A 14,780-nucleotide genomic window follows, 5' to 3' on the forward strand; every position below is an offset into this window, starting at 1 on the left:
AGTTTTACTAGACTGGGCATATTCATTTTGCTTTGGGCAAATATGAATAAAGGGAAGGACTCAGGCTCCGGAGTAAGGCAACCTGTATTCATATTGACTCTTGTTTATTAGCTGACAAATTATCTATAAACATAAATCTCTTAGTACGATATCTGGCATAACAAGTACTCGTTGAGTGTTCCTAGCATCACCCACTCACCTAAATATCAAATAGGAGGCATTTGGAAGTGTCTGGGGCAGACAGTCAGTCGTACAGAGCAGCTCTGGTATTATAATTAGGAGAATGCTTAAAGCTTAACTTGGGTCTAAAATTCTTTCTCTAAAAAGTTAATGTAAAGTGACTTTTCCCATAATACTTTGGTCTTTCCTTTCATAGATAACATACCCTTTTTTTTCCCCCTGTAGGAGATGGAAAGAACAGTTCATATGTTTGAGACATTCCTATGAACTTTTCAAGATGAGTGGTTTATCCTCTCCAATCTGCTCCTGACAGAGCAGTCTTCTGAGCCATTCAATTTCAAATTGCACCAATTATGTGCAGAGCCTTGGTGTAAAGTGCTCTCTCACTCATTCTTTCTCTCTGTTGAATTTGGTGCTATTGTCTCAGGTACCTGAAACCAACCAGCCTACAAGAACCAAACAGAACTTCAGAAACATGTTGTATTTTCCACAAATAAAAAATACAACCCCACAGATTGGAGATTTTGGTGCTACAGAAACTGCTCTCACTTCTGCTCCTCTTTTCGTGCACTCTCTTTTGGAGACTTCTCTCTTAGGGAGCAGACCAGCAAACGCGAGGGAACTGGATGGGGCAGTTCTCTAACTGTGTTGAATTGTTTAAACAGTGGGCAACCTGTTTTTGTGTTTTTGTTTTTTGTTGTTTTTTTTTTCCCCCCTTCCCTCCTTTCTGCTCCTTTTAGCATATTTGCTTTTATTTTTTCCTCTGGGTAATGGACTGAAACCTGTTTTAGAGTTGGCTATGGTGTATTCTGGTGGGAAACTGAAGAAACTGGATGAAATTAGATTAGGCTCTTTAGAACTGCCTTTAATGTGCCTTTTAATTCATTTGAGAAAGATAAGGCTAAACAAAAGGATGGGCTTGTTTGTAGCAAATCAATTAGAATGTCTCTTTGGTCACAACCTTGAAAATACGTTCGGAAACTCTGTCTTTGAGAGGCAACCGGTGTTTTGGTATAAGACGCCTATCTTCTTTTCAAAACTCAATCAAGACACTCATTAAACCACGTGACATACTTAAATGGTAAGTTTTCCTGTATGGTCTGTTTCTGTTTAAGAAACATGTAATGAAACAACAACAACAAATACTGCCCAGTCCACCAAAAAACCCACACATTTCCAGTAATGCTGACAGTGAGGACCAGAAAATAGATGACATTTTTTTCTTCTCTCAGTGGCAATTTAATCGTTATTCATGTTTGAGTTCCCAGAGAAGAATGATTTCATGTATAGTGAATTGTTACTGTTTTGTTTTAAAGCCAGGACTTGCCAAATGGACAGAAAAGAGGAGTTTGTCAGAAGCTCCATAAAATTCATTTTCTATATGCGTAGTTGCAGGTGAGCTCTGGTATGGTCCTTGAATAACAGTATTAATGTTTAAATCCCTTACCATAAGCTTACCGTCACAACTATTCATTTTGATTGGAACCTATTTTGGATCTTGTTGAGTGATTTCTCTGAATTGTACTTACCTAAAATTAATTATGGGTTACTAGTTTTACAAAAGCTTTCTACAAATTTGGAGACACAGTCTAGGCAGTTGCAAAGAGGCAAAGGGAGTGCAGTGACATTTTTTTATCAGATGATTTTTAAACAAAATAAGTAGAAAATTTTGACAAGTTGGCTTGATAACTTCATTCATTATAGCCGTTAGCTGCAGGTGTGTCTTTCTAATATATGCAACACATATAGTTTGGGTTTTAATTAGAGCAAATGGTCTTGGACTACTGCAGAGATACTGAGCTACCTCAGCTTTTTGTATTTTAGTTACCAGTGGTGTTTACAGAGTCCTGTAATCACTTTGCCACCGTTTACACGCTGAAGCTAAGGTACTTGTCTCCTTGTCTCTGGCTGTTCGTAGTGTGCCCAGCGCCCGTGCAGAAAGCACACTCTGGCCGTAGGCTACTGCAGTAATCTTAAGTGCTTCTTGGCATTTACATTAACATTTTGCGCCTTCTAATTATAGCTTAATTTTTTAAAAATGCCACTTTTTTCTTTATACCTAGTCTATGAAGTTTTCATAATATTCAGTTAGTCATGTAATTCAAGATGCTACCCGTGTAGACACACTGTATTTTTAAGGTGGGCAAGTGCGATTAACGATGAACCATTTTAAAGGGGAGGTTATTTGAAACCTCTAATTTGATTATTGGGAGGATTTTCATGCTTTCTTTATTAGTATTTATTACCATCATACCAGTCAAACTATTTTACTGTCTAATACATTAGCATTTTGTATTTTGATGGAAATTGTTACAGAATTTAAAGATTTGATGAAATAAGATGTAGCAGATTTTTTGTAGCAAGTTTCTGCTAAAAGGGTTTTTTGCAAGTCTCAGGTTCTTGCTGCACTATTTTTTTTTTTAAATATTTATTCCAGTTACTCTAATTCAGAAGCATTCTGTTCAAGTAACAGCAGCACTTGTGAAAGGAAAAAAAAAACCGCACATGTTCTTAGTAGGTTACTAAATTTGTACAAGTTAATTAAGATTTTAGCCATCAGTGGGTTTGACAAGGGAAATTTATTTATGTTTAGCATTAAAATGCTTCCAAAAGATCAAGTGTTTTGTTTTGTTTTTTAACCTTGATATAGATGGAGAAATAGGAGGCACCCTCAGTATGATAGGAACTGCCACTTTGAACAGTTTAGGTCTTAAAGAGAAAGCCAGTCTAATGCCAAGGGGAGAAAAATTAGCTGAAATTGTCTCTGCTCCCCTTTTGCTCCCTCTCCCCCCTCCAAAAAAAAAAAAAACAAAACCACACACTATACCAGTTTTGCTTACTTTACAGATATCTGGTGGTTCTATAGTTTAAAGCAGCTTGTGAAATTATCCAAGTGGACTCAATTTTGTTTACCTTTCTGTAAGTTCTTAATTTTTGCTGTATAGCATTGGCAAAAATATGTACAAATTGACCTCTGTTCTTATTTCCTATTGTGAGCATTATAAATGATAGCTCCTATGTAAAACTTTGCTCTCAGATCAGTAAAATATATATCACAGCACAGCCCAACAATGGTTAATGCTCAGCTGTGGGGACCATGGGAGCTTTTTGATGATGGAACCGCACTAGGGTTGAAACTGATGGCTGTGGAGTTAATTGTGTTTTTGAGCTTGAATCTCACCTGTGATTAATTTTTTGTTTTGTTTTATGTCCTTTCATGACTTGATTTCTCTCATATGCCAATGTATTTGTAGGTTTACTGGATTTTATTTTTAGGGAGTGGGGTGGTAATATCTTCCCATTTTTTTGATTAAGTTGGTTCAGCTATGGTGCTATTCGGTAGGTTATCTTCAGTGTCAGGTCCCGTAGCTGAATGCCATTGTTATTATAATTATTATTTGTAATCACATTGTAAGCTTGAATTTGGGCTTGTACCTGCATCTCTTGTATTTTGTACATTCAGTTATTTAGACTTTGGGAGTCCTCTTTGGTTTCAGTCATGTATGTCTACTTTGTAGATTAAGTAGACTTCATCAACTATGGTCTCTTCTGGGTTTATAGTTTAATTTAGAATTGTGTTAAATTGATGTTTTGCATTTGACTTCATTTTACATTAGTTTGAAGTAAATTATTTAATTTTTGAATTCTGGAATTTTGAACATTTACTGTAATTTGTAATATAACTGCTGTGAAATACTTGAATAAAGATGGCAAGAAAAACCTGCCTTTCTTTAGCCTGATAATGATTGCTGTTGGCTGCAGATGCGATGCTACCATTCTAACTGAACTCCTCTGTTTTGCAGCTAGGACCTAGTGATGTTTATTCAGTGCCCCCCCCCTCCGTCTTATAGGAGTGTTTTAGATTTTAGTAGTCCTCTGTATATTTTTGCCAAACGTTTTTTCTGTTGGGAAAGTGTGGTTTTAATTCCAATCGAAGATTGTCTAAAATATGTTGTCTAGAAGCAAATAGATTACTTCTGACATTTTTTTTTTTATTTGGAAGACTGTTTCCATAGATTGTCAGGTAGTTTGGTTAATGTACTTTATAGTGTTTTCTCTGGGATCAGATAGTTACCAGCATACTTTGAATAGTACATAGATTTAAACATGGAAAATTCTCATACCAGAATTTTGAGGGGCTTGTTGCTTCAATGAAATAGGATGTTCTAGGCTTTAGATTGCCTATGTTTCTGCTATCTATCATGAGATACCTTTTCATGTCTTGAGATTAGGATGCTAATCTTTCTCAATAGAAGTCCTTTATCTTTCTTTTTTTTTTCTTTGTTTCTTTCTATAAAAAGGAACTGGTTGAATTTGAATAAGATCCTTGATTTTGCAGATTGTATAATTTTTTTTATTTTTATTAAAAAAATTTTTTTAATATCTTTATTTTGAGAGAGAGAGAGAGACAGAGAGTGAGCAGGAGAGGGGCAAAGAGAGAGAGACACACACAGAATGTGAAGCAGGCTCCAGGCTCTGGGCTGTCAGCACAGAGCCTGATGCGGGACTCGAACCCACAAACTGTGAATCATGACCTGAGCCGAAGTCAGACGCTTAGCCAACTGAGTCACCCAGGTGCCCATAAATTTTTATTTTTAATTGTGTATAGCAAAAGACTGGTAGTAATAAACCTGGGAAATGATTTTTAAAAATTTTAGTCAAATGTTTATCAATTTTTTAATGGCTTTTTTTTTTTTTTTGAGAGAGAGAGAGAGACAGAGCACAAGTGGTGGGGGGCGGGGGCAGATAGAGAGGGAGATACAGTATCTGAAACTTACTCCAGGCTCTGAGCTGTGGGCACAGAGCCCAACACGGGGCTTGACCTACGAACTGTGAGATCATGACCTGACCCGAAGTCAGACACTTACTTGACTGAGCCACCCAGGCATTCCTAGCCAAATGTTTATATAAAAGTAATATATAAGTACATTTGAATGTCAATCAAGTTTTTAGAGCTCTGGAGAGAAGTTGGGCTTATTTATCCAGTTTTAGTTTCGTTGGACTCAAAACTACAGTAAAGTGAGAAACTAATTTTTAAGTATTTATTTCATGTTATCCCCATTCCCTAGCACCTGCACAGTTATCTGTTGGCAATCTTCCTAAGTATAAATTCCCTCTCTAACCTGCACAGTCGCGTCTGTGAAGTCATAGGCACTGTTAGACGTGTCCTCTGTCTCTAAGCAGCTCGTGGCCTGCTAGGGGCTGCTCGTGCAGATGGCAGTAGTGACGATGTGGTGGGACGAGGCTGTCACAGAAGGAACACCATGGTCAGAGTTATAGGGGGAGAAGGAAAGTCTTCAGAGTGGGCATTTTATTTGCTTTTTGTTTCTTTCTGGATTTTTTAGTCTAGACCCACTCTGCCAAAACTTTTCTTAGTTTTCTTGTGATCCTTCATATTACATCACATTATATTCATTCATTCATACCACTCACCCTGGAGTATCTTTATTTTCAACTTACTGAAATCTTGCTTGTCTTCCAGGGTTGGGCTTAGATTCTACACCAGCACATCTCCCTTACTGTATCTTTCCTCCTCAGCACTGAGCTGTATTTGTACTGCATAATACAGTGAGCTACTAATATTATGCAAAACAGTAATTTTTTTCATGTGGGAAAGGCAGTATCACATTTCTTCTGCATTTTCTGTAGGAATTTAAAATAATGCTGGGCTCATAGGAGATGCTTCTTTCTTTTTGGTTTAACTGACATAATGAGTGCCTACCACGTGCCAGGCACTGCTGCAGGTGCTAGAACTAAAGCAGCAAACAAAGCAGAAGAAGTCCCTGTCTTCATGGAGCTTAAATTCTTTAAATACTTAAAAAAAAGTTTATTATTTTTGAGAGAAAGCCAGCAGGGGAGGGGCAGATAGAAAGGAGGGCAGAGGATTCGCAGCAGGCTCTATGCTGACAACAGCGAACCCAGTGTGGGGCTGGGACCCGCAGACTGGGAGATCGTGACCTGCGCCGAAGTTGGACGCCCAACTGACTGAGCCACCCAGGCGCCCCAGCTTAAATTCATTTCTGACATGGTTGATCAGGTTCAAATTATTTTTTAGAAAGTATTCTCTCTTTAAACATTGAATAAAGCATTTTGTTTAAAACTTGCCAATAACTCTTGCTTTTCCTCTTTGCTTTTTTTCTATTTCCTGTCTTAGTGAATAGAGCCATATCCATCAAGGGTCCAAAACCTGTCATCCTAAATTTTATCTTCTTTATGGTGCATGTCATTCTAGTCACTTAGCAGCATGTTCTGTTTATTTTTATCACTCTAAACATGCCTCCTGTCCATCACCCTTTCTCCATCTTTATCGTGGCTTAATCTGGGCACTAATGCTTTTGTCTGGACTAGTGTAACAGTCACCAACATGGGAGAATGTAAACATGGGCAAAGACATTGTGTCTGTCTTCAACTGGATTTTTATAGTATAATTTAACATTCTTATATTTACCAGAAACTAGAGACTGTTCTGAGGGCTTTACAAATGCAAATAGACTTTTACTTTTTTGAGAACTTTTGAGATCGGTGTTATTATTATCCCCATCTTAGAGGCCAGGTAAACTGAAACATTCTTTGTCCAAGACTAATTGCTACCTCACTGCCTCTTGTGGGAGCAGACAGAGGCACAGGTGTGTTCAGTTACTGCGGCACATGCCGCGCCTGAGTTCTGTGTAAGGTGCACGGTGTGCAGAGGAGGAGGGCGCAGCCCAGCCTCAAGGACGCCTTCCTAGGAAAACTGATGCCTGAGCTGAGACATCAAGTTAGGAAAGGCTTTCCAGGGAGAAGGAGCAACAGAAGCATATCCTGAAGAGTAAACTAAAATAGCATGACAGGAGCAGGGGAAAGTAACAAGTGGTTCTTAATCACCAAAAGGCAGCATTTATTTAACAGAATTGTTTGAGCCATGCCACAGGCCAAGCACAGTTCTTGAATTTAGTCTTACTGCTGAGAACGGGAGAGCCACGTCTTGGTTCTTTTGGAGTTTATAGTCCAGTGGGCAAAGAGGAAGCAAGACGTTATCTAATAGTGGCCAACACTTAGATGATAATGAGTACAGTAGTAGCAATAGAAGCGGTAAACATCTGAGTGGTAGGTACTATTTTAAGAATAAATCATTTGCTTATCACAGTATTTATGAGGGAAGTACTATTGGTTCCACCTGACAGAAGGGGGAACTGAAATACAGTGTTGGTTAAGCAACTTGCCCAAGGTCACACAGCTAATGAGTATTAGCTGGGATTCTATCTTGTGTGGTCTCAGAGCTCAGATTCTTAATCATTAATTATTATCATTAAGGGGAATGATAAATTCACTTGTCCTTATTCAGGTTTTTCTCCCCCATTAGTAAACATTTTTAAGTTGTAGAATACTGCAGAGAATAATAGAACATGCATGTTCCCATCATCCAGAATTAAATGTTAAGTTTTACCTAGTTATTGCAGTTCTTTTTTTAAAGAAAAAACTTCTAGATGAGGTTGAAGTCCCTTTCCTACTACTCCCCAGTCCCGCTTCTTTTCTTCTCCTCCAGAGGGAGCCACTCCGATGACTTGAATGAACATCTTTCCTGTCTGTTTTTAGTGCATTATTTGAGAAAGTAATAGTGTAGGTGCTGAAGCCAGACTAAGTCTGAATCCTAGGCATGTCCCTTTATTGGCTGTGTGACATGAAGCAAGTTACTTCACCTCTCTGTACATCAGTTTATAGGAAGAGGGGTAATGATAGCACCAAGCCCATGGTGATTATTGTAAGGATTATGGATTTGAACCAGCAAACATGGTAATGCAGGCACATAGTGTGTTCAGTATGTTTTAAGCATTATTACTGTAATTATTACTATTTGTATGTATCCATAAAAATGGTTTGGGGTTTTCTTAAGTGTACATCAGTGGAATTACTTTGCATCTTTAAAAATTTACATATTTTAATTTGGAAATGTGTGTATGTGGTTTAAAGAATAAAGTAGTTCTAGAAGACTTGTTATAAATACCAGTTATCCCTTGATTTTTCCCTCCCTCCCTTCCTCCCCCCAAAAAGAATATTCTTCCCAGAGCTAGTTGTTTTGAACACCCTTAACTAAATATTTTTTTTATTTTCCAAGATCTGGGCAGTTTTTGCCAAGATTTCCCACCATGGAAGAGAATATTCACACTTGTCCCCAGCACGCAGCCACACTTGTTGCCTGTTCATCTCCCAGTTAGGTACAGTTTTTGTTAGATCATTGGTTTTTATGTGGGTGTGACTATGTGAAAGTTATTGACAGTTGAGATACTTATGGAGAGTATGATTGGTTTCCTTTCCTGTACACTTTTTTTGTTATTAGCCTAGTTTTCTATTAACAACTATTTTGTCCCTAAAATTTATCCCCGGCAATGCAATTCTCTATTTAAATTTTTTTTAACATGTATTTATTTTTGAGAGAGAGAGAAAAAGATGCGAGTAGGGGAGGGCCAGAGAGAGAGAGGGAGACACAGAATCTGAAGCAGGCTCCAGGCTCTGAGCTGTCAGCCCAGAGCCCAACGCAGGGCTCCAGCTCACGAGCTGCAAGATCGTGACCTGAACCGAAGTCAGACACTTAACTGACTGAGCCACCCAGGTGCCCCCAAACTCTCTATTTAATATCTTCAAAAATAAAAAGTATTTTCAAGATTCATCATCTTGAGAAAGTTTGTCCTGGAGCATTCCAATCTTTCTCATTGGTGTGTAGAAGGTCTCACATAGCCGTTTTCCTGGAAGCTCCCTCCACACCACCCTTTGCCTCTTTCTTGTTGACATTTATGTCCTGCGTTGTTCTTGGGCAGTCCAGTGCTATTCTGATTCTTGGCACATTTTCTTGATTTTGTTTTCCTTTCCTAAAGCTTTTAGAATCTTCTCTTTTACCCTGATGTCTCTTTTACCTAGAATGTCACAGACATATCTGGGTGGGTGTTTGTGCTAGTGGGCCTCTCCACTCTGGAAATTCATGTCATTCAGTTCTGGGAAATTTTCCTGAGTTATTTCTTTATGTTTTGCTTGCCTTGTTTTCTTTGTTCCCATTTCTAGAATCACTGTTCTTAGATATTGACCCTCCTAGACTGTTCTCTAAATTCTACTTCCTTCCCAGTTTTTATTTGTGTATTTAATTTTTTCAGAACTATTTTTCTTGATTTTTCTTTTTAGTAGCATTTTGTTCTTGTTTGGTGATTGTAAAGTCAGTCATTAATCTCTCTTGATATTAAAATCAGATTTTTTCTTGGTTTTTCTTCTCCCTGCAAAGACTCTTTCCTCCAAGTTGCCTTTCCTGATTGTTTTGGCCCCTGTTTAGTATTGCAGCTTTTTCTTAAATGTTTGATAATTTTTTGCTATCTGCTCATATTAGAGAGTGGAGGACTAAAAAGCTGCTTTCAAAGCATTGCACAAGAATATCCAGATGGGGGAGTAGCAGAGCCTTCTCTGCAAAATACCGTCAGCCCGACAGTGGAAAAAGCTAAAGATAGTAACACTGGGATTCCCAGGAAACCATCCAGCCGGATCACCTGACAAAGTCGTATAGATTAGAAATGATACATACAGAGTCAAATAAATGTTGGCTACTTCAATGTCATTCTCTCTTAAGAACTGACACTGAAGTTTTGCAGTTTGTTTGGGTATCTCAGTTGAAATCTCTTAGTGGGAATACCTTTGTTTGTAGATGATTTTTACAAATGATTTTGAGAGTTTTGAATATACATATGTACTTCTTTTCTTTGCTCCCACCTTTTACCCTCTTAACCTCATTTTCTTTTCATTAAGCCAGTATATTAGATCCAGGAACTCAGAGGGAATTAAAGTGTTCCTTGGAAGATTTTGTACTGATAACTTTTATCCCTTTAGGAGCAACAATTATCTTTAGAGTGTTTGGAAGTGATGGAGTCAAACTTTCTCTTTCGTTTGACTTCTCTTAATGCCAACTGTGTTCCTGACAACAGCTCTTGTTCCCAAAACAGAAATGACTGTTCTATGTAAGACCCCTTAGTTTAATGGTCCTACCATTAATGCTAATATGGCAGGTCTGAAAGCCCACACTCCCAATAGCCAGAAGACACTCTGATTTTCTTGCCGTAATTTCTGTTTCTTTCTGGCAACCTGGCTGTCTAGAATTTTTTCAAGTTAGCATTTTGATTAACAGAAGAAGCATAACTCCAGGGAAAGAAGTCTTATACTAGCTAATCCTTTCTTACTCGTTCCTGATGAGCTTCAAGCCAAGAAAGGTGAAGGAGGACTGGACTGGAGGAAAAAAGGTGAGTAAAGCAGAAAAATGTTTGGTGTTATTCTTACATATATAAAGTGTCTTTTATAAGTTAAAAGTTTTGGGGGCCTTTCCCCTACCACTCATCTACTGAAGATATGGGTGTTAGGAGTGTGGCCATTCCATTCAGGGATCTCTGACAGCATTTTAAAAAATCTATCTTGCTATGTAAAAAAGTAAGCTCTATCTATGCCCAACACAGGGCTTGGACTCAAAACCCCGAGATTAAGAGTTGCATGCTCTATCGGCTGAGCCAAAGCACCCCCTTGATAACATGTTTTTAATGTTATGCAGCATTGTAGAGTAATTGCTAATAAGTTGCTAAGTAAGCATTGAATTTAAAAGGCCAACATTTAATTTTTTTAAAAAGTTTATTTTTGAGAGAGAGAGCACAAGCAGGGGAGGGGCAGACAGAGCACACAGAATGTGAAGCAAGCTCCGGGCTCCAAGTCATCAGTGCAGAGCCCGATGCAGGGCTCAAACCTATGAACAGGAGATCGTGACCTGAGCCGAAGTTGGACACTTAACCACATGAGCCACCAAGGAGCCCCAAGGCCAACATTTTAGTGAGTTATAATAGCTTTGGGAGGTAGAGGTCAAAAAGTTAGTTTGGAAGACTGAGTATTTTAGAATGAAAGAGATATATATCTATATCTGGAAGTATAGGGGAAGATAAAGCAGTATAAGTAGTTTGGGGTTTTGTTCTGGAGGACCAGCCTAAATACCATGTGACAATCCTTGACTATTTTTGAATAGCACCATGACATGATGAAAATGAAGTTTCAGAAATAATGATTTGATAAGAATATGGAAAATAACTATTTCCTTTCAACAAGATACATTGACTACCTACTGTTTGCTAAGTATGTGTGAGGCACTGAAGTTACAAAGCTTAGGAAAGCAGTCTCTGCCTTTGGAAATAACTACTCTGTAGAAGAAGATATTTTAAGAGAAAAAAACTTTTTAAAATTTAGGTAAGTGCAATGATAATGACGTAGCTGACGTGGGAATGATGTAGCATAGAGGAAGGGAACTTAACCTATGTAGGAATTCTTGAGAGGGTTTTCTGGTGGATGTGATACCTTAATAGCATCTCAGAAAATGAAGGAATGTAGTGAAAAATTGGGAAGAGCATTCCAGGCAAAGGGAACAGTGTAACAAAGGCATAGAAACACAGACAAACTTATGTTAGGTTTATCTGACTATGGGCACATCTAGTGTGCTGTGTTCTAAAGCAGAGTGTTTGAAGTTAGCAAGGACTTTGTATGCCTTTCTTGTATTCAAGGTGAGAAATGCTGCAGGCCTGAATGAGGGAATTTGTGGTAGAGTTGGTGAGAGAGGTAGTTTCTCTTAGCACGTTTAAGGGTAAAATCATTAGAACTAAGTGATTGGATTTTGGGGACAAGGATAAAGGAGGAGCTCCAAACTGCTCTTAAATTTCTGCCTGGCATTCAGGAGATTAGAAGCACCTCTGACTGAGAATGGACAGGAGACAGTAGCAAATCTGGAGTGAATAGAGAATTGGACATTTTGACATCAAGGTCCAACAGACATTACGATAGAATATACATCTATAACATCTTCATATATAATATCTATAATATGTTAAACATACCTGAAGCATGGGAGAGTTCAGACTAGAGACTCGGGTCAGCTGCCCTAGTGTCGTTCCAGCCACAAGTGTGCATCAGACCACATAGGTGGTTCTTCAAAGCAGAACGAAAATGGTGCGGGAGGAACAGTAGTGTTTAAGCGGTGGTAGAGGAGGTCTTACGAAGGAGCCTGGTCATAACTTCTCAGAGCAGGACAGCCAAGAGTAGTGTCACAGAACTCAAGAGAAGATTTTATGTTCAAAACGAATCATATCAAATGTTCCAGTGGAGCCGAATTAAATATGTACTAAAACCTTGCCAGTAGATATGACAATTTGGTGATCTTGTTCTCAGGGAAAAGGGAAGGAGTCAGAGCATAATTAGAGGTACACAGAATTGAAGAAAGGATTTTGATAAAAATGAAGACTGAGCATGTTTATATAGTGAAGGTGATGATAGCAGCTAACATTTATTGAAAATGTACTGGGTTCCAGGCCTTCTTCTAAGGGCCTCATGTATTAACTCATTTAGTCCTCACAGCAATCCTATGAAGCAGATACTGTTTTCCTCATTTTACTGAAGAGGAGAGTTAACCACAGAGAGATTGTTACATGGCTCACAGCTGGTAAAAGAACAGAATCCGAATTTGAACCTGGGTTCTGACACATTAGCCCAGTTAATTACCAATACCCTATATTGCCTCCGTACCACTGTAGAGATTGTAGATATGGAGAAGAAGAGTGATAATTAATGGATTAAGATCAGAAAAGACTGGAGGGGATAAAGTCAGGACCAGAGGTGGGAGTTTTGGTCTTGAACAGGAGTAAGGATATTTTATTCTTGAAGACCAGAAACCAGGGCTACAGGTGGAGGTGGTAAGTTTGGGATGAGGGAATTGTCAAGTTTAAGAATTTAATCACATCAAAAATTTCCCATCAAATACATAGTTATTTATTAAATTTATACCTTTTTACTATAAAACATAAACACAGATATGGAAAACTGCTGAAAAACAAATGTATAGCTTATCATGAACTATTACAAGATGTAACCACCACCCGGCAAAAGAAATTATTGGAGAATCCAGAAACTTTCCTTGTATTCCATTCTAATTAAAACCCTCTTTATCTCTTTCAGTGTTATCAATATCTTAACATTTATGGTAATGAGGTTTTTGCTTTTCTTACAGTTTTAGCACATGTATTTCTAAACTCAAGTTTTTCCTACCCGTTTTACTCTTTTGTCCTTTAAATCCCAACCTACAGATTCCTCCTCAATCTCTCTTTTCCTTGTCATTAATTTGATCAAGAAACCAGATTTTGACCTGTTGAATATCCCACAGTCTGGATTTTGCTGATTGAATGTCCATGGTGAGGCTAGTGTAATTTTTTTTTTGTATTTTTCATAAACTGGTAACTTGGATCTAGAATTGTGCTTTCTAATATGGTAGCCACTTAGCCACACTTTAGGTGCTCAATAGGCACATGGTGAGAAGTGCTATAAGTGTAAGGTGCACACTTATTTTAAAAATTTATTAGAAAAATAATATGAAATCTCATTAGTTATTTTATATTGACTGTATACTGAGATGATATATTGTATATATTGAGTTAAACTTATTAAAATGTAATTTCCACCTAGTTCATTGTACTCTTTGTTAATGGAGTTACTAGAAAACTTAATACATATATGGCTTGTGTAATGTTTCTATTGGGCAGCCTGACTTAGAGCTTAATCAGATTCTGGTTTTATTACTTTTTGCAAGACTGCTTTATAAGTAAGAGTGTATTCTTTTGTTAGGAGGCACAGTAGTGTCTGGTTATTGGTATTTTTTTGTGATGTTAGCAGTGATTGATACTAAATACTTAGATATCTTAATTCATTAGAGTTTGCAAAATTGTAAGTTCTAATGAAATCACTCCTTACTCATTTGTGACTGTGTTGTCTGTTCTCTAGGTAGCATTAATGCTTGATTCTTTATCTTTATTAACCAGTTTTATTTATTTATTAAAAATGTTTTTAGGTTTATTTATTTATTTTGAGAGACAGCATGCATGGGAGGGGCAGAGAGAGAGTGAAAGAGAGAATCCCAAGGAGTCTCTGTACTGTCATAGTGCAGAGCCTTACACAGGGCTTGAACCCATGAACCAGGAGATCATGACCTGAGCCAACATCAAGAGTCAACCAACTGAGCCACCCAGCACCCCTATTAACTAGTTTTTAAAATGAATAGTCTTCCTATTCAAAGTTGATGAATTAGTTTTCTTTGCATCATTAAGAATTCATAGCTTTAGACCTATTTGATACAGTTTAGTGCATTGCTAACTGTATGTATACTGCTGAGAAAATGTTCCCATCTATGACCTGTGGGAATCTTCTCAAGTTGGTTCCTGAGTTCTTTTGAAACAACTCTACTAGTCTTTAGTCTTTATTTGCTTTTCTGATTTATTTTATTTTATTATTGAGTGCCAGCATGCGTGGGGTGAGAGGGGCAGAGGGAGAGAAAGAGAATCTGAAGCAGGTTTCTTGCTCAGTGTGGAACTTGACATGAGGTTCAATCCCATGACCCTGGGATCATGACCTGAGCCGAAATTAAGAGTTGGAAGAAAAGCAAGCAGTTAGTGGTGCTTAAGAAAAATTGATTCAGTATCTAATGGATAGTTGATACCTGTCACAACACAGCATTTTATATACTGTTAAGTGAAACTGCAATACAATCTAAGTTTATTTTGGGAGTGTTTGCTGTA

General features: G+C 37.8%; 1 protein-coding gene across 4 annotated transcripts in view; it reads left to right on the plus strand.

Moving 5' to 3' along the window:
* Positions 1 to 14,780, plus strand: part of ATAD2B (ATPase family AAA domain containing 2B) — a 173,394-nt gene that overhangs the window by 142,806 nt on the left and 15,808 nt on the right. For 3 of the 4 annotated variants that reach the window (XM_029938224.1, XM_029938226.1, XM_029938227.1), the window contains one exon: positions 406 to 3,920. The exons of the other annotated variant lie outside the window; for it this stretch is intronic. In XM_029938224.1, coding sequence (XP_029794084.1) covers positions 406 to 447 — 42 coding nt within the window. In that variant the 3' untranslated portion in view covers positions 448 to 3,920. Of the gene's footprint in view, positions 1 to 405; positions 3,921 to 14,780 lie in introns of those variants that run through there. 4 annotated transcript variants of the gene reach the window in all.

The sequence above is a fragment of the Suricata suricatta genome, chromosome 4, assembly GCF_006229205.1.
Source record: "Suricata suricatta isolate VVHF042 chromosome 4, meerkat_22Aug2017_6uvM2_HiC, whole genome shotgun sequence".
NCBI classification, from domain to species: domain Eukaryota; kingdom Metazoa; phylum Chordata; class Mammalia; order Carnivora; family Herpestidae; genus Suricata; species Suricata suricatta.